The following is a 25,867-nucleotide window of genomic DNA, read 5'->3' on the forward strand; positions in this document are numbered from 1 at the left end:
CGTTAGGAAACAACGTGGCCGAGACGATCTTTCCCAATGAACGAAACAACTGGCAACTTTCCCGACGTCCTCTGTTTTCTTCGTTTCAGCGACTCTAGTCAGTATTAACTACGAAAATCACACACAATAGCTTCCACATGTACAAAAGAGAAGCAAGTGGTGCGTACTATTGCGTACGAGGTCAGGCCGAGTAAGAGTATGCATGGATCGGGGGAGGGGGGGGCGGGTGTGGATACTATCGCTTTACCTGTCCACTAGGAGCTTATCAGCAAAAAATGATAGTCTACAAGCGCACGCTATGTGTTGTCTTTGAATAGTTTGCTGCGATTTCCATCGCATCCACTTGTACGGCAGTCAAAATATTTCGACTCAAGTGACACAAGCAACGCACACACTGGACGAACGCTAAACATCAGAGACTCCACTCACGTTTGATTCGGCGAAGGAGCTAACGTTGGCTCTCCTCTCTCTGATTTAGGTATAGCCAAGGTTGCGGTCGGACCATGGTTGTGCGGAGGGGGGGGGGGAGAAAAAGAACACGGTGAATTCGCAAAGCAAAACCACGGCCGAAAGAGGTCAGGCCGAGTGAGAGTATATGCACAGACGCACCTTCAGTTCGGTTCGTCTCTACACGATCTGTTAAAATATCTCGCGTACTTCAGTATTCTTTAGGTTTGAGAAACTCAAGCGTTTTCCTTAGTCTAACGCTCATGCTCAGCCCATGGCCCGCGACAAACCTAAGTTTGCAAGAATGAACTAAGGAGCACGTTCTCAGACCACGTCAGTGACCCGCAGCACACTTTTAGGTCACTTTAAATGACCCGCGGTAACATTTTTTAGATAAATTAAATATTCTACGGCATATTTACAGATAATCTGAGTGCCCTGCTGCACATTTACATATCAATTAAATGAATAGTTGTGTGGTTTCAGATCACTTAAGTAACCCAGGGCCCATTCCCAGGTCACAAAAATGATTGGCAGCATATCAACAGATCACTTGAGTGACCCGTGGCATAGTTCCCAATCGTTGAATTGACCCGTGACACAGTACTAACTAGTCAAGCTGCTCCCAGTTCATTTACAGATCACTCAAGTGGCCAGCGGCATATATTTACAGATCACTTGAATAATCTCCGGCATAGGTCCAGATCACTTATTTATACGGTCCGCGGCATATTTTCACATCAGTGAAGAGGTCAGCACTTTCCTAAAGGTTGAACAACCTTGGTTTAGACCAGGCAGAAGGCCAACAGACATTAAGGCCAAATTAAACTTTTCACGAAGTCTGCGGGCCACAAATTCAGACAGTGGTATTCTCGGTTATTATAAACAGGGTTTCCCAAATTACCGAACACTTTTTTAAACTCTAAATTAACTGATTTCATTAAATTTGAATTTTTAATTATTTTCAAATATTTTCCTTTAATTAATTAATTATTTAATTGTAAATATAGTAATTATTAATAATCAATAATTATTTAATTATTGAAATGAATAAAAGCGTAGCTTTTTTTGTTCATGAATTCCCATGAAAATATGGATTTTAGTTTTTAGTAAATATGTATTAATTGTGACACACGTACCGAAAGTGGATTTCCAGTTTTATGCGTTGCTAATTGATGTGACGTGTAAAATCCCAGATGTTCTGACAAATGCATTTTTATTCGCGTTTGGGAAATGTCTTAATTATACGGGTTCTCTCATCACCATAAAATATCACTCCTGCCTAAATTAGATTTACGAAACTACCCTATCGTTTCAAGTGTTTTGAAAAAGTTAAGCTTTCCACCCCTGCAGGGTGATGAAAGATCAAGTCAACCTCTTTCTATACGCGTACTTGTGAAGACTGACGAATGGATGATGTATAACACTTAGATATGGTAATCAGACATGCAATCAATCCCCAACACACACTCGAAAACTCTTAGATTAAATTATTTTTCTACCGAGAATAACTCGTTTACTGTCTCGTATGAGAGAAAGAGAGAATCTCAACGAGACTTGTCTTTGTGAAAAAATTCCATTCTCTTTAATGTGCGAGAGAAAAGTTCCGAACAACTTGATCCATCTCCGGTCCTCCTTTAACCGGCTCTCTTATCTTTTTATTATGTGTGCGTGGAAGAAGTCTCGATGAGATTCTACTTTAGTTAATGTGCATCTTCTGACTCGCCGCAGACATCCCTTGATATTAATATAATTGCCTTTCATCACATTTTTAGCCTTACTATGAAAACACTTTTTTTTTTCTTATAGAAGTTTGTAGTTTCCAACGAATGGAATTTCGCAATAAGAAATTATTACACCTTCGGAAATTTTCACAGACGAATTCTATTTGAAAGAAATATTACGCTCAACTCACATAAAGTGATTGTGGAATTGTGCACTGAAGCTTTTTTGTTTTTGGTGCTGCGAGATAGGGCAAGAGTGCCACGAATTTTTTTGAACGGATAAAAGTTTTCTATTGTTTATGCCTCCGATTCCCCCCAAGCAAGTACGCCATGGCAATTTAGTGATCTGCCGAATTTTTTCCTGCGAAGGGATTTTCAAATTAAGGTGTAAGAAACGTCCTTTGCCCCTGAAACGCACATCGTAGCAAAAACCACCATTGTGTAGCTGCAAAATTCGAGAACTTTACTTATTTTCAAAAAAAGTGTGTGTGTGTGTGTGTGTGTGTGTGTGTGTGTGTGTGTGTGTGTGTGTGTGTGTCAACCAATAAACGATTTCCGGTATCTTACGCATAATTGCTTATAACGGTTATTATTGCTACGAAGTTTATCCAAGAAGCAGCTGGCGCATGGCTTTCGTGTTCCCCAATCCTTTCCTTCTGTACCGCTAGGCCCTTCACACGCGGGAATGCTGATCTTGCCTAACTGACAGAAGACTCGGTATACCCCGCTTAATCGGATATTGTGTGCTGGAATCGTTATACCCGATTAAGCGGGGCCAACTGTCCATGCATTCCTTTATATTTTCAGAGTGTGTCGTTTCGTTTTGCATATAGATGGCACACCCGTTCTCACATTTATTGTACGCAACTGGTCGTTAATCATTCACCGTTCATGTGAAAAAAATGTCCCCTCGTGTCTTTTTTAGAAGCTAATAAATGGTCAAGGTTTTGATGAACGGCTCATCTATCTTCTCGTTACGGAGTATTGGTGAATATGCTCGTCATCGTGTAAGGTAAAAAAAACTAAAAACTGCGTAATTTTTTTTTCAGTTTTCTGAGTTTTGTAAGTAGCGATTTCATTCGTTCAGTCGCCTAGTATCTAGGCATCCAGGCTACTGGTGATCGATTTGACTACCCTCTTTTTGAGGAAGGCCCTCGCGAACAGCGCCATCTAAGGCTTCCAGTCATGCGAATGTGGTTGTTTTGATGTTCTTTACCACCCCTCGTTATATTTACCTGATAGCAATGGCGAAATCCCAAATCAAACAACACTAAAAAAAAAGAAACATATGCATGCGGTTTTCGTCACGTCAAATTTCGTTTATTTAAATACAACATCTACAACATGTATATTTTGTTTGAGCGCAGGTTATATCAACGCGGGAACACAGACAACGACATTTATTCGCCTCAAGCACCAACAGAGAATCATGGGACGAAACAAATCATTTTTCCTTCTTAAGCAATAAATAGCCCTCAACCAATGAAAGAATGGCACATTTTTTCCCTCATAAATAATTGTCTGCCATTTTTCTTCCTTTGAAAATGATGGAGGGGCCCGAGCGATTCAATCTGACGTATCGAATATCTATGGACGTGGATGCGGCTGTATATTGCGTATTGGAATAAGTACTATTAGTATCTTTTTTCGGATTCCCATGGCTTTCTCTCTAGTGAGTAGCATAACAAAGGATGACTGATCAGCACCAGATCTGTGATCAGCATATGCTGCCATATATAATGGCTTTCTGTGGATTTGATTATCGTTGTACAATGAAAATTTAAAGTGAACGATGGGAGGTATCTGACCTCTTGACCCCCCCCCCCTCCAGTGAATATATTCTGCAACTCCACTCTATATCTCTTATCTGCTCCATACCTTTAAATTTACGCTTACGATGACAGTGTCTCAGTTCAGTCTGTACTGAATAGGGAGCGGTTACGTTTATTGATTAAACATAAAAATGCATCCGTTTGGCTTTCTTTCAAATTTCAAATTCTGTGAAACATTGGCAGGTGATATTGGTCGGAATGACAGCCGTGTTCTTTGTACCCCCCCCCCCCCCGGTTATTTTTCAATACATAGAGGTAAGTCAAAAACTTTGAGTACTGGCATGATTCGCAGCGCGTATGTCATCGACTAACGTAAATCATCACCGAAAATTGCGAGGGTCACAATCAATACTACTACTACTACTTCACCAAACACAAACTCCTGCCATATCACTATAATGCAATTTAGTGTCATTGGTCCTTTAAGCGGCAATTAGAAATCACTATTCTCCCCCCCCCCACCACTTCCTCTTTCAAAATGTCATTATATTTTTTAATGAAGTAACACATTCTTCCGATTTTCAGCAGCTGCAAACTAAGGGGAATAAGGCAGAGGCCTCCATTGAGAAACCATTTTTACAAACTTTCTGGGCTTGTCCATGCTAAAGTAAGAGGTGTTTTATAACAATGTAAGCCTGTTACAGAGACTCGGCATTGCCGCTGAAAGGATTAACAAGTTGGGTTGGAAACGAAAGTGCTATATATCGGTGGTCATCTCAAGCTCGTTATAGAAAAGATGCCTCATCTATATTCTTCCCACGATTTGAACCTGGGACCTGATGGCAACCTTCACAGTGGTAGACGAGCATCTTACCACCACGCCACTCAGGCACTGAAGTCAGACTTCCAGGGCGGCACAATCATTAGACGGTCCAGGATAATACCTTCTTGACAAGGTCAGGTGGAACCACGAGTACAAGATCTAACAGGAACGCAATATAATCCTCGCGTCCTGGCCAGGTGGTGCCGTGAGTGCAAGAAACAGAACACGCGAAACACCATCATAACATCACTACGAACTGCTTGCTGTGACTCCCACAAAAGGCTACGGGAACAGATATATTCTGCTGCCGCTACAAAAAATACCCAGCGTTTAATTCACAAAAATATAAAGCACTGTCTCGTACTTATCCAACCGAGCCCTATTGAACTCCAGCAGCTTGAGGGGAATCGAACCGATGCCACATCCCACGGTGTGGTTCGGACCCCCACCTCTTCCAATTGTTACTTAATCATATTCCCAACACACTTTACGATTCTTCAACCGCCAATCGGACGTGGAATCTAGAGTGGAGGTGTATTCGACCTCAAAGTACACAAACAAGTGCCGTTTTTGAGAGTGCACCATTTGAAAATGTCTCTCCACAGAGAGGAGACAGACCTTCAACAGGATACTCACATAACACATGAAAGCATTTACCATCTTCACTTCTAATTATTGAAGGCAAGGGTCAGAACCAGCAACAACACGAAATAAGCACAGCACTGACAACATAAATACATTAGGGTCACTCGTATACATACACGGAACTTTCCGGCACGTACTGATTCGTTAGCAATTCCGCAGAGGAGTATGTACGAGGTGCATGTATGGTTAAGTAGTAGTGCCACAGCTTGAAGATTTAATTGCAGACGGCCGGAAAAATTTTATGGAAGGGAACAAAGAAACACCACTATAAAATCATTTATTTTCACAGCGGGGGAACGAACTCATTCCCTCCCCTCCCGCCACAAAAATCATAGTTACAGAATTGGTTCCTCGTGATATTAAGTAACAATTTTTGAGTGGTTATGCAAATTGGTTGGCAGATAGGTCCAGCCCCTGTAACAGTACAATTATTCATTCGTTACACTTCAATCACTATGAGTTGAAGAAAAATTCATAGTTAAAAAAAAATTGATTTCAGATGGGAGCACTACAAATAACAAGCATTGAATAGAAACAAACTTCACGGAAGGTTCACTATACGTACACACACATTCCAACATGTACCAATTCGTTAGAAGTTTCACAGAGGAATGTGGACGAGGTGCATGTTTCTTGTTTAGTAGTAGATATTTCTAGCCACAAGTAAACGTCCCTGAAGAATACGATGCTGTATAAACGCAGTACCAACTGAAACATATTACCCTGATCATAAAAGATTCTGTGGCCGGGCCTGGATGCCGGTAGGATTTTTTCCAGCATGGCCCAGCCGAAAGGTGAACCGCTTATATCTCGCACGGGACAGAGTGGGGGGCCATGTTTGCGGTTGGTGATCATAAAAGACAAATACTGCAACGGATATAAATAATTGCCAAAAAACGTAGTTTCAGACCGTGTAAAGGCCCGTTTACACGACGCAAGCGCTTTAGTTGGTAACTTAATTTTTTGTTGCCAAGTACGATACAATGTATGCAGACGATAAGGGCCGTTTACACGGCTTTAGTTGGCAAGTGCGCAAGTGCACAAGTGATTTAGTGGTAAGTGAGATAAGAACGGTTCTATTTTTTCCGGTTAAGTAGACGTATGCGCATGCGCCAGTGGGCGTGACCTGCCGCGCTGGAGGGGTCATTTTGCTCTCTCACGGAGGGGTTTATTTTGATCTCAAGCGTGAATCTGTTCATACTCCGTCGTCTCCTGAAGTTTCGCTAGAATTCCGCGGAAATATTGGATGGTGAGTTGGCCAGAGGACACAACCTTCAAGTTTGTTGAAAAATATCTTCGCCATGAATGTTTGTTGAACTATAGAAATGGAAATTACCTTGTTCAAACAAGCTAAAATTATTCGATGTTGGGAAAAGCTATGGAATATTCTGTCGACGTGATGTCAGGAGTTATATATTTTTGAACCTTCAATTTTTTTTATCTGGTGGGGAGGATTTATATATTAAAAACTGGAGGGGGGGGGGGGGGTTCGAATATTTCTCTCGTCCAGAACGAATTTGCTGCCATCTGTTGTAAAAATACATGATCAAATATTTAACATAAATATGTCATCTCTATAGATTAAATTAAAAAATAATAATGATTTCGAAAATTCGGAAATAATTTTTGTTTAATGAATTTTTATTATTTAATTTTTAACCCTTAGAATTTCCTACGAATGCCAAGAATTTTCTCCCGTATTTTCGGCTTCCATATAATTCATAATTTATCTCCTCTTTAAAATCGATTAAAATATCATATAATCGGTATTTACAACTTAGAGGAGAAATAGAGAAATCTTATATTTCTTCTGGATGACTTACTTAAGTTTATAATATGTTGTGTGTTCTTTTTTCCCCTGTGGCGTCATCTCTCGCCCCCTTGCGTGGGTGGCAGAGGCGAAAAAAGGGGATAAGTGAACTGTTTCCCTTGCGTGACGTACTTCTTGCTCAGTGTGTTGCTCTCGCGCAAGTGAGAAAAGAGTTTCTCCTTTTTTATTATTTGGAATTAATATTGTTAACCTATGTAAATAGTTTTTTAAAATTAAATGAACTTAAATATTATCAACCGTTTCTTCAATTGGAGTCAGAATATACATCGTCCTCAATGTGTATCATATAACTATACCCCCCTTGAGTAAGTGAAATTGAATAAATTTATATTCTTTAAAAAATATATCATATAATGTGGCTCTGATCACAGTATTCTTAAGTTCTACCTGATCATCTTCATCCATCGTTACGAAAGCTATGAGCTTTAAAAAAAGCACCTCTCTGAATGCCAGATAAATAAAAAATTATTACTATTATACTCCCGCGCGTTGTGCGTCTGTCTCTCTCCGTGGATTTGAGTAGACTGAAGCGCGCATGCGCTAACTGCGCTCACCTCCGTAAAAATTATCCAATGAGCGCCTACTTACCACTTATCGTGTGGACAGTTTCAAGAAGAATCGGTAAGTTGAAATTAAGTTACCAACTAAAGCGCTTGCCTCGTGTAAACGGGCCTTAACACGTACTTGAAAACTAGACACACTTTTTGTTTCTCTTTGATAAAAAAAATAGCTAAAGTATTACTACTACTAAACCGCACATGCGGTTCGTCCACATTCCCCCGAGGCATTTCTAACGGATTGGTACATGCTAGAATGTGCGTGTCGGTGTTATGAACCTAACGGGAAGTTTATTACTGTGTAATGCTTGCTATGTGTAGTGCTGCCATGTGCCATCAGTTTTTCTAACTATGAGTGAAGTGCAATGATTGAATAATTGTAACGTTGTGTAGAAGCCTGTTGCTCGCTGTGGAGAGAGTTTTTACAGGAAGAGATCGGCGCTCATTCGCGCCTTGAAGTTGGGAACCACAGAAAACCAACTTCAGCCGACCACCACTGCTGTGACTGTGGGGGCCCTGACGATGCGAGTCCGTCATTATAGCCACTCGACCACTTCAGCGGCTGACCAAAGTACTGCAAAACATTTGACTCAGCTCAATAGGTTTATTGAAATAGTGTTTCGGCAAACCTCGACGATTTTTTAAACAATTTCTGTTCATTGAGTTGGAAAAGATTATATATAATTATGATAACAAGCTTTACATGTTATAGATACGAACATAGTGCAGGCTGGTTTCCGATTCTGCAAATCGTTACCAATTGGTTAAAAACCCGAATTTCAAGTTTTTCCTAAGCAATCCCGTAACAGAGCGCTTTCTTGCAGAATCGGAAACAAGCGTGCACTATCGTTCGTACCTCAATCGTAACACCGCTGGTTCGCAAAATAATAACATTAAGAAAAAAACCACAAAGATTGGCCAATATACACAGCAGATAAAAATTTGTTCGCATGCACGTTTGGTAGAATACGTCTCAAAAAATTATGTCATATTTTCTCACACCAAAAAAAATTTTGGCACATTAAACTCTTCATTTGTATTTACAAAATGGGAGATATAGTGTACAAACATATACTCAATATATATATATGTGTAAATAATATACGTATATATTTACATGTGTATATATAAACACGAATACCAGCGAATGGGGAAAAAATCCTCTCGGTAATCATCATTTCCTGTTGGATTCAGGGGCAGATGCAGTTCGTAAACTAAATTCTCACGTCAAAACGCCCATCGATGTTACCTCCATTATTTCTCAGATGCATATCTATCGTAGCACCACATAAGTACGTGATAATAATTGTGTTGAGCAATCGGTATTGTATGGCCACTGGAATTCGGGCACGTGTCGAGTTCGATTTCAAGCTGGTGGTGACATATTCATTGATCGGGCACCTGAATCGTGGAACAGGGATGAATTCATAATCTTCAGGGTCATGTTTGTCGCGAGACACTGAACAGTTTCCGTTCGAGGTTCTTAAAATGCGAAGGAGCGCACACGCAAACCTGTTTCAGGCTGTTTTTTGTTTTTCCATCGATGAAGTGTAATTTAACGGCTGAACATCCTTGAAGATTCACGTGTACATACCGTATATGAATGTATATATAAACTCTGGTTTTTCATTCTACTCTTCTTCTCTCTCTGTCCGTCAACTAATTTTAAATTTTCAATAGATGACATATTTTATGGCTCATAAAATTTCTGATATCTATACACCAGGATTTCCGATGTCTTTTTGAAGCAATTTCACCAATTGGTCAAAAACATATGAGGCCAATTCACTAGAGTAGATTGAACCATGGTTTGCTGACATTAGTTAATAGCACACACAGTTAGACGTTATTAACTCGTTATTTGGTGAATTCGTTCTCTTATTTATGAACCAAATGAAAAATTTCGTCACAATTTTGCACAATGGAGATGGGAAACGAAAAACCCTTCTACAGACCACCTTGAATTGTAAGAAATGGTCTTGCTAATTTCGACGAAACTTGGCATTGAAAACGGCGGGATCAAATTTTCCTTTCCCAAAAAAGAAAAGGAGAGAAATCATTATTATATATATACTGTGCTGGACTATTCGTTCAACAGCGTGCACCTCATAGGCATAAGCTCACATTAGATCTATGGGTGGGGTAATGTTCCCTTTCCAATATTTTCATAAATTTTGTAGGGTACAATAGCATTTTCGTTTTAACAAAGATTGGGTTAATCCAAGATGGCCACATTTAGGATGTGTTTGACCCCTTGTTGTTGCTTGCATTGAGCTTATGATTAGCTGATCGAATGCAAGTAATTAAGAGTTGGCACTCTACTGCTACTTCACCACACACCAATTATGACATATCGCTGTACAGTCATTCTCTACCTACCAGTTGGTTCGGTAAAGAAAGAACCATCTATTGGCGGTTGCCTCAGGTCCGACAGGTAAAGAACATGTTATCTATGTTCTTCCCCGGGATTGAATCCGCGGCCCTGACGGTAGCTTTCGTTTTGGTAGACGAGCGTCTTACTACTGCACCATTCGGGCGCTTCGTTTGACCACGCTGACCTGTCATCCTATGGTACTGAATCATTATTGGATACGTCATCGTTGCGGGGTCAAAAACAGAGGAACTGGTTGGATAACGGAGAGACATATTGTATGCTGAATAATTAACTTCGTTTAAGATGACCATCTAGACTTCTTGGAACACATATTCCAGTATGGAATCATTTCCATTAGTTGTATTGAGGTTAAAGGGGGCGCATCTTGTGGTCACAGTAACAAACATTTACATGTGGTGATGGATCCACGTTTGACGTTCCCGAGTATATCGTGGCGTATATCGCTTCTTCACTGGCCATTCCTGATGGAATCAGCAGTGACGTTTATGTAATTAGCTCGGTTTTTACACGGGTGTATTTTTGCACCAGTGATCCAGCTCAGATTTGCGCAGTCGAAGTAACGTGTGCCGAATCGTTATTGGTGTCGGCTACCTTGTCCTTCTGGTGTAGCTTCTTGTCTTTGCCGAGTGGGAACTCTTTCATCGGTATGACAGTCTCCCTTGCGTTCTCGTTCCCGTTGCACGACCTGTGGTTATTCTTGACGCTCACGTCCCTCCTCGACATTCGAGAGGTTGTGCCGTCGGGTTCCTTCTGATAACAGGGCAGAACGGTCTTGAACTCCTTCCTGAAGTTCTCGTTCAGCCAAGCGTACAAGAACGGGTTGTAGCAGGTGGAACTCATCGCAGCTGCGTGGGTGATGAAGAATATTACGTTCTTGAATTCCCACGAGGTCGCCGGTATGTAGAAGTCGATTATGAGATTATATATGTTGATGGGTAGCCAAGAAGCCCCAAATATGATGACCATGGTTATCAGCATGCGGTTGGTCCTCCGGGTCCTCTCGCGCTCGAGCTCTTCCTTCTGAGCTGACTTGCTACCGGGTTTGGAGCGAGCTCTGTTCTTGAGTTTGGTACATACTTTGGTGTAGCAGAACGTGATGATCACGAAAGGCACAACAAACTGCAGGACAGAAGTCGACAGGCTAAAAGCCTTTCTGATCGATTCGTCCGGCCACACCTCGTCACAATATAGCAGGCCTTTCTTTGCCTCTATGAGGTCCATGAATATCCCATAAGGTAATGTCAACAGTCCGGCTGCTACCCATATCGCGACGATAATCATATAGCAATACATTAGATGCAGCCTGGTTTTAAAGGGATAAATGATCACGAAAAACCTATCTATGGCGATGGACATGAGTGTAAATGCCGAAATGTAGACGCTGACACCCTGGGCGTAGGGCACCAGGTGGCACAGGATTTCGCCGAACACCCACTCGCTCATAAATATATATAGCGGAGTGAAAGGTACAGCGAAGGTGCAAAGGAGGATGTCCGAAAGGGCCAAGTTTGTTATGAAGAAGTTTGTCACGGTATGCATCACCTTGTTCCTGAAGACGACGTAGCACACGAGCACGTTCCCGCTTATCCCTATCGAGAATATCCCTATGTAGATTATGTAAAAGATTATCTTGACCAAAGTCATCCTAGTGATGTAATTCTGCATCTCGTAGTCATAGTCGTCGTAGTCGCTCATCATTCCGATGTTCGTCGATAAGTTGCCGAGCTCCAGCGTGAAGTTCACACTCTGCACGAGGATCGTGAACGCTGCGTAGTTGCTAACATGGAACCCATTCGCTACGTGGACCGGCATCATCCTTACATCCACGTTTAGAAGTCAAGCTTCAGTAAGTCGGATCGTCAATTTACGGAATCACCAGCTTATGGATATCGTGTTATCTTCCCAATCACATTTGATCCTGTAGTACCTGAAAAAACAAATGACAATTACTTTTATCTTTGATCCGGTTACAACAGAAAGAATATTTACTGCAATACAGGCAAAGTAGGCTTTTCTGAATATCCATTGATGACATGAATATTTCTTCGTTTTGTTTCTGTATTGATCGGTCCTTAATCGTGATAATACACTGGTGAAATAAGTTAAGAGAATTTGCATATTTTTTCGAATTTCATGAAAAGGACTGAACTGAATGTAACGCCACTCCTTTTAAACAAAAATCCAAATCTTGTACGTCAAATACGTAAGCGTACATGTCGAGCACACACGTCGGGAAACAGGCTTTATAAGCGCGCGTAAGTTAAGACGCATTTCGTTCGCTAGCACACCTCGGCAAATTTCTTGGTGTTATTTTGCAACAATCGGTTAATTTCAAAGTGTAACAGTAAAAATGAGTAACCACCAACGTTTAGATGATGGAACGAGGTGGCGAATTGTGGGGAGGCTGGAAGCAGGCCAATCTCAAGTCCAGATTTGTAGAGAGTTCAATTAAACGCCCAGCGCCGTGTGTAACTTATGGAAACAGTTCCAGGATACCGGATCCATCGAGAGAAAGCCTGGGCAAGGTCGTCCAAGAGCCACGACGGCCAGAGAACATCGCCATTTGTCGATTATAGCGAGGCGTAACAGGAGTGCTACAGCTTCTCAGCTCTCCCGTGACTTTTATGCAGCCACAGGAACCCGTGTATCAAGGGTGACTGTTTCCAAAAGACTTCATGAGAGAGGGTTGTTTGCAAGAAGACCTGCTGTTTGCGTCCCGTTCACTTCTACGGACAGGAGAATCCGTTTATCATGGTGCAGAGAGCATAGAGATAGGAGTATGGATCAATGGACGACCGTTCTCTTCACTGATGAGTCCCGGTTCAGCCTAAGGGCCGATTCTCGCCGTACATTCATATGGAGAGAACCAGGGACCCGCTACCTACCCTCCAATGTCCGCGAAATCGACCATTATGCCGGAGGAGGTTTAATGGTTTGGGCAGGCATCATGTTGGATGGCCGCAGACCTCTCCATGGCTTTGAAAGAGGCACTGTGACTGGTGTGAGGTATAGGAATGAGGTCTTGGAGCCCTATGTTCGCCTTTTCAGGGGTGCAGTTGGCTCATTTTAATGGACGATAACGCGAGGCCACATAGAGCTCTTCTGCTCGACGATTTTCTAGAGAGTGAGGATATTCGCCGGATGGATTGGCCAGCCAGATCTCCAGACCTTAACCCTATAGACTCTGGGACGCTCTGGGGAGGGCAATTGCAACTCGCAAACCCCCTCCGGGAACCATCCAGGGAATGAAAACAGCGTTGCTGAACGAATGGGACCAATTGCCACAGGAAATGATAAACGGCCTTATTTCAAGTATAAAATCACGCTGCGAGACCTGTATATCTGTAAGAGGGGACCATACCCCCTATTAACCCATTTTTTTGTTTATTCTGCAACCGCTGTTTCATACCTTCCGACTCCAACGAGTGTTACGCACGATCATGCGTGTGTATTACAATTATTGAATGGTTATTTGTTTTGTATTGTATCAATGTACGTACATATCAAATTTCATCAAAATCGGTACAGTAGTTCTAGAGATAATCGAAAAAGTCTGCAAATTCTCTTAATTTCTTACACCAGTGTAAAGTCTGAATTCTGTTATGGATTTGATCATACTACAAGTTGCCTAACTTGACTGAAGAAAAAAATTTTAGAGTCCAGCCCCCCCCCCCCCCCCCCAGCTGGCACATGATCTGCTCCCACACTATTTGATGGTTGACAAATTTTAATACGTCCGTTTTCCTGAAACATTACAAGCGACAAGTTGCAAATGGCGTTCTTAGTTTGTCTGAATTCTGTTATGGATAATATATACAGTAAAACCCCTCTTAACACGCATCCCACAGATTCGATCACCCCTCTTTTACGGACAAATAAAAATGTCCTCTTGTGTAATAAAAATGCGCATTTCAAACCACTGATCAACGGTCACCCCTCGTTTACGGACGAATTTTTTGTCCCACCGGTGTCCGCAAAAGAGACGTTTTACTGTAATATGTATCCTATAACTTCTATTATTGGCTCCTGCAATTTCATTACCATATTGTTTCCTTTCGTGCAAAATGCCATATGTCAAAATTCTAAATTTTTTTTCTGCCACTAAAAACTTCACGTGTTTCCGTTTTTATGACATTTTTATAGAAATCTATTGGTCTTTCCTATTGATCAGACACATATGACATTTTTACAAAACACGAAAGCACATGAGAAGAAGCTTTTAGTGCCATAAAAAAGAACTGCGAATTTTGACATATGGCATTTTGCCCGAACGACAACGATATGTTGCTTGCATCGCTATTTGTGAGGGAAAAAAACCGGGTTGAGCTTTAGGGGTGGGGATGCAATATCCTTACAAAACTAGATTCGAGTGAAGGAGAAGTTGCAAATATCATTTTAAACATACGTGCTTCTTAGCTTAAATATTAGCATAGACTAAAACAACGTTATCCAATGATTCGCTCACTTTATAAAGCCACGCCACTACATGAATTTGAGTGATAAATTATTTTGCGGGGTGACAAGGGTTCTTGTGAAATTTATTGAGTATTTACGGTTGAAAAGAAATTGCTAAGGCGTGTCGGTAATGAAAACCAAACAAAAGAATGAAATTAAATTTGAAAACATGTCAAACGATAAAAAAATTTTGCACCTGTATGCATCAACAAAAAAAAGGTAAGATATGGACCTAGCCCCCACACGATTAGTCAGTTAGTTAGCAACATAACAAATAATAACGGTGTCGTTCCATACTTTGTTCATTTTGACACTGCGCATTGGTTTTCTAAATGAAAGTTAATTTCACTTTCAGAATTATAAGAGGCAGTTTTGTTTTTATTTGACAGGTGGCAGTAGCAATCCAAATCTAACATTGGTTAATAGAGCATATTAATCTTACACTAAAACCGCTGCTGCCCTCTATGAGAAAGAAAAATATACATATACATCGCATAATCTCCTTTTGCCCGATAGTTTCAACTATAGGTCTATTCAAGATATACGGAAGACTGCATGTTGTGAAGATATTTATTATTTGAGATGTTAATTTTTTAAGGAAGGAAAAACTCATCTCTGCCTCTACCGGGAGTCGAACCCGGGTCCCTTAATTGCCGAACGAGTGCTCTGACCACTTAGCTACAGAGGAGATAGAGATTTTCCTTCGCTAGAGCGTATATATGCGCCGAACGAAACCGTGCAATGGACGGTGAACCGATATATAGGTCATATATAGGTCTATTCATATTCGGCACACCAAAACAACACTTGTTCAGTTCAATAATATAACTATAATAAACATAATATAATATGAAGTGGATAGACGAGAATAATGTATTGTCGGATTATCTGCATGGGTTCAGGAAGGGGAAATTATGTGTAAATAACCTCCTTTGCTTCTATGATCACGTGACTAAAGCTTTGGGTAAGGGCAAAAATGTAGATGTTGTTTATCTTGATTTCCAGAAGGCATTTGATCGGGTCCAACATGGTAAACTCTTGAAGCGTTTACACGGGATTGGGGGCAACTTGCTGAATTGGATAGAATCGTAGTTTAGAAATATGCCACAACGGGTTATGGTGAACGGGAAATCCCTGATAGGCGTCACAAGTGGAGTTCCTCAAGGAAGTATCCTTGGTCCCATACTTTTTCCACTTTTTATCGATTAACTAGATCAGGTTATCGCCGGAATTGTCGGCAAATTTGCAGATGACGTGATGATAGGGTAGATGCGAATCAAAGTGATAGGACGGCTCCAGGCCAACTTAAAGAGAACTGCAGCATGAGCCAATTAATGGAAGCATAACGTACGTTTAGCGCTGACAAGTGCTTGGTCGCCCATTTAAATTCGAACAACCCAGGTTTCTCTTACGAGTTGAATGATGTCACTATCCCCCGGATGCAATTAGTATCACCGATTTGGGAATTCTCATTGACAAGTGGTTTAGGTTTTCTGAACATTGTTCAGCGCTGATCAAAAAATCAAATAGAATGTCCGGCTTCATTCTTAAAAAGAGCTCTTTCATATTCTCCTAAAGTCCTTCTTCCGCTTTCCCGAGGCTTAGTTTGTCCTGGACTGGAGTATGGCGTGAGGTTTTGGAGATCATACCTACAGAGGGTCATGGACTTGGTTCAAGGGGGTGCAGTGAAGAGCTGCGCGTGCTTGTTGGCAGGCTAGATTCCTAGAATATGTTTATATTAGTGGAACGCAGGTGTCGGGGGAATATTATCGAAGTGTTCAAAAATTTCAACGGGATGGATAGGATGGGCCATTAATTATTAATACGCCGTCGATAGATTGGTTTGACGAGGGGACACCAGTATCGACTAGTAAGGGACAAATCCAGGTTGTGGTGTCGCAAGGAATTTTTTCCTAATAGGGTTGTTAATAAATGGAATAGCTTACCCCAAGGGGTAGTAAATTGTAACAAAATAATTGACACGTTTAAAAAGAAATGCGATAAACATGGTGGGGCAAATCGAGAAGCTATCCATTCTTAGAATAAGACAACCATAAATATTCTTTATGGGCATTGTACAACATTTTATCTTGTACATATAGTTTTTAATTTTCATAACCTTATTTTTAACAGGACATCTTTTTCTGGCTACCTCGTAGAGCGTGTGTTGTGGCCTTGTATTTTTATTTGAAAATAAATAAATTGAAATTCTTCGATAAATATGAAAGCATATCAGCCGATATTATGGCGTATGAAATTTGCATCTGTGTTTAGTATGAAAATGAACAATATATGACATTTTGCCATATGAAATTGTTCATCTTGATGCCTTCATACAAGTTTTAAACCCCGCCCAGCCGATTTCAATTTCGGAATTATAACATATATAGTTTCAGTGAGAGGATATGTTATAGGATTAACCGGAGAGAAAAAATAGGATATCTTTTGGCCTTTTGAACTTCTGACTCGTTATATTTCAAATAAATTTATATTCTATCATTATACTGAACATACGAGAAACAGCGTTGAGCTAGGATTCTGCTGCTACTCATCGGATTAAAACAAAACTATCCGTAGAAAAGAATGAAAGTAGAATGTATTTGTTTAAACCCGGTGTACAGCATGAAAATAAGCCATATATGGTGTGATTCCAATGTAAATTTTATGCACCATAATTCTGGTTGTATTGTAACTTTTTCTACCTTAATGAAAGCACCACAACCTTTTTAGTTAACGCACGTTAACTTCGTTTCTCAAAAGTATAATAATATTGTAGAATGATGAAGTATAATGAGTCAGAAGGGGGAGAGAGAGAGAAAGAGAGATATTTCCCTCAAATAATTTTCTTTTCCCGGGTTCGCAAATTATTTCTCCCACTGTGCCCGTCTTTGAAATTGATCGCTCAATTTCACAAATCCGTAGTTTATTAAAAGGTTAAAGAACACCGCTCTGGAACACCTGCTACCATCTATAAGTAAAAAAAAATCGCATCGTAATGAATTGTGTGAACATCGTCTGTCACACAATACCCTTTGCCCATTAGGTCTAAGTTCAGCACTATTCATATTCAGCACATCAAAAGTAATTGCTTGAATCGTGTGGCAAAACTAAAACATAACCAGTACTATGAAGTAAAACATTTTCACAGGAATCATAAATATATACATATGGCTTATTTTTATGCTGCACACCGGTTTTAAATAAAACAAAATCTACTTTCAGAATCACTTCAGATAGGTTTTGTTTTAATTCAATAAGTGGCAGCAGGATCACCAGCTCAACGATGTTTCTTGAATGTTCAGCATAACAATAAAGCATAAATTTGAACTATAATGAGTAGATTAGGAAGAGATCCTCTTTTTTATCTCTCCAGCTCTCACATTATTTTTCCCATTTAAGCTGACCCACCAAACTGTTTGCTCAATTTCACCTGCCACTAGAAGAGAGAGTTTTAAGAACACTGATCTAACGAATCCTGTGAGCAGTTTTCATACATTTCGTGTCATTCGTTGTTCGATAATGATTGTGCGCATGCCCACTGCCTCAAAAGTGTACGCAGGATTGACCTTTGAGGGGAGCCCAAGTAATTTTTTCCGCGTAATGTTTGAGTTACCGACGTTTAAAAAGCATTTAAATTAACAAAAATTGATTAAAATAACATTTTTCTTTAATCATCTGGGGAGGGCACAAGCACCCTATCCTCCAAACCTTTGCTTTCGCCTCTGCACTGATTGTGAAATCAGGCCCATTAATCGGTTCCGTGATTTGAACGCAAGACTTCTAACAGGCAGAGATCAATCACCAAAGATTATCGAGACATTCTGACACCAAATAACTGATAAACACCAAATAATTATTTTAATACTAAAATAATTTCTCGATTGGCAATCACGGTTGCATAAGCATGTATAAAGATGTTTTGATATTCAAGTCTGAAAATTTAAATCTATCAGGAAAGCATAAATTCCATCCATTCCGTATGTATGCCTATACCCCGCAACATGACCATTCGTTTCTCGCGTTTTTGACACGTTTGAATTTTCAACGGAAACGTAGAAAATAATAGATCCGTATATATACAATGGCTTTGTCCTGGTAAAGACTCGTGTAGGATTTCAACCAAAAACTTCAACAATCCATTTTTCTCGGCACTGTCTGGATTATTCCTTTAAGCGGCATCAATGCTGTCTTACAACAAGGAGCAGAAAGTGAAACGGATCAGGAACATTGATCGAACAACACATGGGATGTGTCTTCGGACCGTTCGACTTCTTTCTTTCTTCCTTTTGTTCTGACACAATATCCTGGCACAAAGGAATTACATGTTATAGGGAAATGTTTGACACCAGACAAGAAAAGGAAAATAGAATTACTTGAAAAAAGCAAAACTAAATTCCACAGGGATTGTCAATATTTTTGAAAGCGACAAGAAACTTTTCGATTCAATCGTCCATGATAAGTATTGGCTTCGTTATTTTATCTAATCATTTCAGTGTCAATGAACCGAAAATGAAAATAATATGAGAGTTCAGTATAGAATTATGTCACCGATCGACGTTTCTGACAAGATTACACAGTCCAGAAACACTTTAAATTACAGTATATTTACCGCAATTTCTTCCATTCGGTAATTTTTAATTTGCAAATAATACGCAGTTATCGATAGAATTGTTGTGTATGTGAATAATAGTTATGCATATCCACTTCTTGCATGCCCCCCCCCCCCACAAGGGTCGGGCTGACAAGACTCCAGACCTGGAAGCCAGGGACAATTCTCATCATTTTTTTTTCTTTTTTTAAGCTAGAAATTAACTACAGTCAAATCCCGTTTGAACGAATACCGTTATAGCGGAAATCTCGTTTTAATGAACACTTTTCTAATTCCCCAAATAAGTTTACATAGGAACAATGCTAGGTAACCTGGATTCCTTTATAACAAAATTTCGTTTAAACGAAGTGATTCCTCCGGTCTCTTGGCGTTCGTTATAACGGGATTTGACTGTATAAAAGGGCCCGTGAAAAGTCTGGCCGGGAAGGCAGTGGCCGCAGAAGATCGCAGCCTAGGAGAACTGCTCCAGGAGGGCGTAACTCCTTGTAAAGAAAAATGTTGACCTTTAAATGTAGTTTTGCATATGTGCAAAGGGTCCTATAAGCGTTTATTACTCCAGCCAGTTTGAAGATAAAAAAATCAGAATTGCCATTGCACATATTCTTTCCATTTTAAATTTGAATTTGTTGGTAGGCGTCCCAATTAAAGACAACAACTCTTTGTTTGTTGCAGAGCATGTGTGACTGGGATTTCGCTGATTTGTTGAAATGTTGTTTTTTTTTGCATTTGTTTTCTTTCTTTTTATCTTGAAGTTTTCAATCCGAATGTTTTTGAAAATACAGTTTGAATCATAAAGAAGGTAGTTATATGTTTGGAAAGTAATATATGAGAGAGAGAGACTTCAGTACATTTATTTTATGGATGATTCTCGAGGATCTATGCAGCCTCTTTAAGGCCTTGTATAAGCAGTACAATTTGAAATAAAATTTTTAAATCTTTTTGCCGGATTTCTATACGTGTCATTAACTACGAAAAAAATTGGCAGCTAGAAAAAAAAAACCATGCGCTTAAGGGTTAAACGGCTTCTTCTTCTCTTATACAGGGTACCCGGGCCAAAGGTATCGAAATGTAATGGCTGATAGTGAGAGAACCACTCATCATTAGTTATTAATTTCAGTTGCATTACAGAGGGCAATTCTGCAAGTATATTTGCAAGTCATTGAAGCTCAATGTAAGCAGCATTGCTGGCTCTGTAAATGTCCAAATGGTGTTCAATCTCTTGCCAAGTGTTTGGTAGCATTTGGGACTTTCTTAAAGCAACTGCTGGAGAGATATACTGTTGATATAGATGTGCGAAGCGCCACATCCCACACGTTTGTTAGAGAACGTTTAATATTAATACGCATCAATGATTTAGATTCAGCTATCTAATGCATGCACTAAATCTTGCATTGTGGCGTACTGACTCTTCACTGACATACCGAGTCTTTTACTGCACACCAACTATGATCATATATCGCCATATGACAATTTTCAACCAAAGGAGGAGTTGGGGGGGGATGAAGGCACCATCTATCGGTGGTCGCCTCATGCTCTCGGAAGGTTAATAATTTGTTCCTACTACTAAACCACATATGCACCTCATACATATTTCTCTGCGGAACTTCTAACGAATTAGTACATATTGGAATGTGCGTGTCCGTGTTGTGAACCTAACGTGAAGTTGTTTCTGTGAAATGCTTGTTATGTGTAGCGTGCTGAAATTAATTAGTGTTTGTTTTGTAGTTTTTTTATTTGTCTTTCTGTCTTGTATGTTTTGATCGATAAAATAAATTATGAGGGAAGTGTACTGATTTTGAAGATTATACCGTTGTAGGCTTGGTGCTCTCTGTGGTGAGACTTTTGGAAGGGAAGATCGGCTCGCATTCGTGCCTCAAGGGTGGGAAAGAAGAACTTGTTTCTGATGTTCTTGCCCGGATTCGAATCCGTGGACCTTGATAGTAACTTCATAGTGGAAGATGAGCATCTTACCGCTGAACCACTCGGGTGCCAAACATAATCACTAGTAGTCACGCAACTACTGCTATGAATATCTCAAAGCAGTTATCGACGGCGCATATGTGTGGCATTGGTAAAAAAACTTGGAGCAATTCCCTGTGAATGGCGTTCCGTAGGGAATATTCCCCCAACTTTCAGAACTAAGCATGTGTGGTTCTCTCTTCGTATAAGTCTTTTGATATCTTTAGCTCAATGTATCCGACTGTCCAAACTGTTTTTTGAGTCTGTCACCAAACTTTTTCCGAGGCTTAAGTAAATTTTATTCTGACTTCATAGACCTTTCCTCAAGAACATGGTCAAGTGATGCGGAGGTTAGTCACCGTATATGCACCCATGTAAAGCCGACGGAAGTAAATTTGTTTCTTTATTCGTTAAAAGAAATAGTAATTATTTTTTGGGTCCTCCTAGTTTACTGACCACTAACAATACCACTAATAATACAACAAAAAAATACCGCAAACCGAGTATATAAATGTAACCTTAGTATATGCCTCGAAACATGGAAATAGTTATATATACGAATTCAAGAATAAGATTATCAAGGAACCTGTACCGATAGCATAGCGATATTAGACTTTATCAAATCCATATTGGCTACGCTGCAATTTAATTCGGAAAGTTGGACTCTCTTTCAGCCTATGAAAAAGCTGTGTCATCTCGACGAAATTCACATAAAAAAAACCGTGACATCCCAGCAACTCAACTCTATTGAACGAAAATGAACGTCAAAACTCTCTCCCAAATCGTATTATCGTCCATATAGTGCAACTTATTTCGTTCCACCCTTCAGTTGCTAATAATTTGTTTAGGGGCATAAAAGTAAAAAAACTGTTAAAAAGACGCTGCCGTCTATGTACATACAGTATATAGACTAAGAACTAAATATATAGTGTTATAAGTCCACGGGGAACAGAAAAAAAACCACTGGGATAGACTATGAGGTCAACAAAATTAGATTTTTATACCAACGAAGCTGTCGGCCCTTATGGACGTTATTTCGTGTTTACACAAGGACCGTTAACTCGATCACGAGAATTAGTTCGCCAAACAAAAGTGCTAACTCTTTTTTTTGTCTTTCGTTCCAGTTCCATCCGAGAGATTTGCGGAGGGCGTAATTCTCGACATTAAGAACGAAGCCTATGATCCGACGAGAGTCACTAGAGGGCGTATTTCTGACTTAGCAGTTAACATAAAATCTCGGGGAAAAAGTTTTCCACCCAATTCCCGAGGAAAACTACTATTTGCTCGTTTTCCTATTTGACGTACATTTAAAAGACCTGTAAAATGGATAATATCGGGGAGAAAGCGCTGGAACGCTCTTTCGGTTCACGACCACTTTTATCCGTCTTTTAACTGTGGAACTACAAGCTTGCTCTGGTGTAAATTTGGCTTTCACAACAACAAAAAAATGTTTCCGGATTTTATTTCTCGTGGGATGTGCTAAGTATAGATGAGTAAATTTTTTGATAGTGGCAAAAAAAAAAGCAGTGCTGTACCGACCAGTGTAATCCGTAAATATAATATTGAAGAATCCTGAAGGAAAATTTCACTCCTGTCCAAAATTTAATGGAGATATTTTTGTGAAAAAGATCGGTACTCTTTTCATGAGTGAGAAATAGCTCTACTACAGAAAAGATTACCCGATATTTGAAGTATTTTCACTCCAAACGAAATTTTGAGGAATAAAACTTAATTTTTGATGTGTCAATCACGCATCTAGATGCGAATGCTGGTACCAGGAATGCTTCCCCCCCCCCCCAAATAGGGTGCATTCTGTTTTATTTCACCTGCACAGACCTGTTGTTTCTCTGCGCCCAGAATTTCGATATCTGTGCGGAATCACAAATAACACGCTACCTTATTCTATATAGGAAATTTTCTTCTCCGCAGCCAAAAATTTTCTCTAAATTGAAGCATTCTCAGACTATAAAATGTCCATATTTCTTAAACTTTATTCACCCTGGTGCCTTTTTTAGTTACTTTTTTCCATAAAAAAATAAACAGGTAAAACTATAATTTTATCAGAAACAATATGCCTTCTAGAAAATATGGAAAACAACTATACAATACAGCACAGTGTTCGTTACAAAATTAGGTTTGAGGTCACGGGCCACATCAGATCACTCCGAGGGCTACATATGTCCCGCGGGCTAAGGGTTGAGCATATATGGTCCAAACCACTGATTCCCAACATGGGAGTTGACGCCTCCTGAGGGGCGATGGAATGTTCCGGGGGTGGGGGGGTAGAAGCTACGGGTATAACATGGGATTCTATGGGTTAGATTGTGTTGGGGAGCGATGGGAGAAAAAAAATTCTAAAGAAGGAGGCGGTGGGACAAAAAAGATTGAGAAACAATGGTCTAAACCAGTGATTCCCAACGTGGGCGTTAACGCCTACTGGGGGCGATGGAATGCTCCAGAGGGCGGCAGGAGCGGGTATAGCATAGGATTCTATGGGTTAGATTGCATTGGGGGCGCTGGGAGAAAACATTTCTGAAGAAGGGGGCGATGGGACAAAAAAAGTTGAAAAACACTGGTCTAAACCATCCCTGGAAGGTTTCTGTAGGCAGTCGTGTCTGTCTGTGAGCTGAAATCCTTAGGATCGAATTAAATGGATGTTTTGAGCAGACTTGGGTGATGCCGTTGCTACATCATAACCCTAATTGATACCCTCTTTTTTTTCCCCGAAGCAAAATTCAACAGGTTTTACACCGGCATTTATCTTTGGATTTCTAAACGACCATTAAATAGAAGTTCTCCGAAACAAACGAGGGTGCCGAGCGTCTAAATTGGAAAACAAAACTTTGGGAATGAAAAGGAGAGCACCGAAAGAAAGAGCTTTTACTTAAGACTCTAATTAAGGAGAGAGATTTACATAGTCTCTAATTAGAGACGCTTGAGATCCGAGTCTAACAAGTCCTGCCGGAAATTTTTGTTTAACCCTCGTTATATATATATCTAGGGAGTTTGTGGGAGTTCATTGTTCGAACTGGGGCTGACAACTTGGACACATCGACGCCCACGCGAGGAGATAATCAAAGATAATTAACAAAGATTTCTCTCTTTGGAAGAGTCGTAAAAAGAGAGAAATATCTTCGAGACATTTTCTCGAACTTCCGGGAGTCTTTTTAGTATTTGGGAATCCATTCACAATACTTTCATTTCATTTACCTACTCTACGAATTTTTCAGGTTGAAGAAATTTGCTAAATCTTCGTCCCAGAGATGCTGACTGAGTCAATAAAGTCAGATAATAAAAATGTTAATTTGAAGGAGTGTAGAAGTTTCATCACTAATCTAAAAAATCCGTACCGTAAATTGTGAATAGGCTTCAAATTGTTTTAAAAAATCAGTGGGAACCAAGAAGGTTTTGTCTTTGATTAATATAAGAGTCCCACTCACAAAATCAATCCATTCGAATGGATTCATTGTGCCTAACGGAAAGTCATATCTAATAGTGGAGTTGATTTCAACTGCCTGTAACGTGTTCTTCAACCTTATTACACTTGCGTACAGGTGAATCGCCCGTTTTTAGTTGGTGCAAAGTACCGAGCATTGGGCTCTCGTCTTGCTTTGTCTACTTAGGTAGAGATATTGGCCAATGGCATGATGGTTGCTTAAAAACAACCATCGGTAATTTTTTTTATATTATATATTTTTTTAGTTTTGAATAAGGTTGACAATCATATCAGACAACAAAATAAACTACGGTGAAAGGTTACAAAATGGTTAGTATATGAATTTTCAGACCATTTATATACTATGTTATATGTGTGCCTTTCAATACTTCATAATAATAAATTCAGTGAATAAATGATTTACAAAAAGTAACCCACTACTACAATACAATATCACTATTGTAATTTACATTGTCAGAATTTGCGAAAATTCTAACAAATTTTATAACATCAGTTTACAAAATATTCTGAAATATGCAAATCTCGAACTCAAAGATTACAAATATTTTCTAAACTTCGATAATCCCAATATTGCGCTGGCAAGCAGAAATGAGATAAATAATTTCTAGGCCTGCTGATTCTCCCTCCAAGAGTCGCCAAAATATGGCAACTTCGCTCAAATTGAAGAGAAATTTCTTACACTGTAGGGGGAGAGGGGAAAAAATACAATTCTTCCTTCCAGTCACAGATGATTACAGAGGAAAAAGGATATCATTCCTTTTCCTTTTTAAAAACGGTACATTAACCGAGTAGGGAGAATACGCTTTTCCCTTTCACACCCAGGGTAACTTTAGGACAATTGTTCTCCCCTTTTCGTCACCAATAGGTTAAATTGCATGTTATAATGCGATAACATCATTCCATTGCGAAAATCCTATAACCTTGATTTATCATCTGCCTGATGGTGGTGTGACCTCAATTCGTTCAGACATTCAAAAAGACTCTAAAGAGACATGAAGTAGCATGAGCTTTCAGGTGCCACTACGTGACGTCACACCATGCGAAAGCATGCTGGATCACTTTCCTTGACAGGATCATGTAACTTGAACGATGCAACATTTGTAGTGGACGAATCAAAGGTCTTTGGTAGTGTCCTTATTTATGAATATTTACCTTCTCCTCAAGAAATGATATATTTCATTCCTGTTGGATGT

General features: G+C 39.8%; 1 protein-coding gene across 1 annotated transcript in view; it reads right to left on the reverse strand.

Moving 5' to 3' along the window:
- Positions 1 to 3,479: 3,479 nt before the first annotated feature.
- Positions 3,480 to 25,867, reverse strand: part of sNPF-R (short neuropeptide F receptor) — a 66,783-nt gene continuing 44,395 nt past the window's right edge. The window contains exon 2 of the mRNA XM_089234692.1: positions 3,480 to 12,121. Within this exon, the coding sequence (XP_089090818.1) occupies positions 10,732 to 12,009 (1,278 nt within the window). The 5' untranslated portion in view covers positions 12,010 to 12,121 and the 3' untranslated portion in view covers positions 3,480 to 10,731. The remainder of the gene's footprint in view (positions 12,122 to 25,867) is intronic.

Source organism: Pholcus phalangioides, unplaced genomic scaffold (assembly GCF_987345545.1).
Source record: "Pholcus phalangioides strain wild (caught in Gottingen) unplaced genomic scaffold, Ppha-v1.0 ptg000008l_1, whole genome shotgun sequence".
Taxonomy (NCBI): Eukaryota; Metazoa; Arthropoda; class Arachnida; order Araneae; family Pholcidae; genus Pholcus; species Pholcus phalangioides.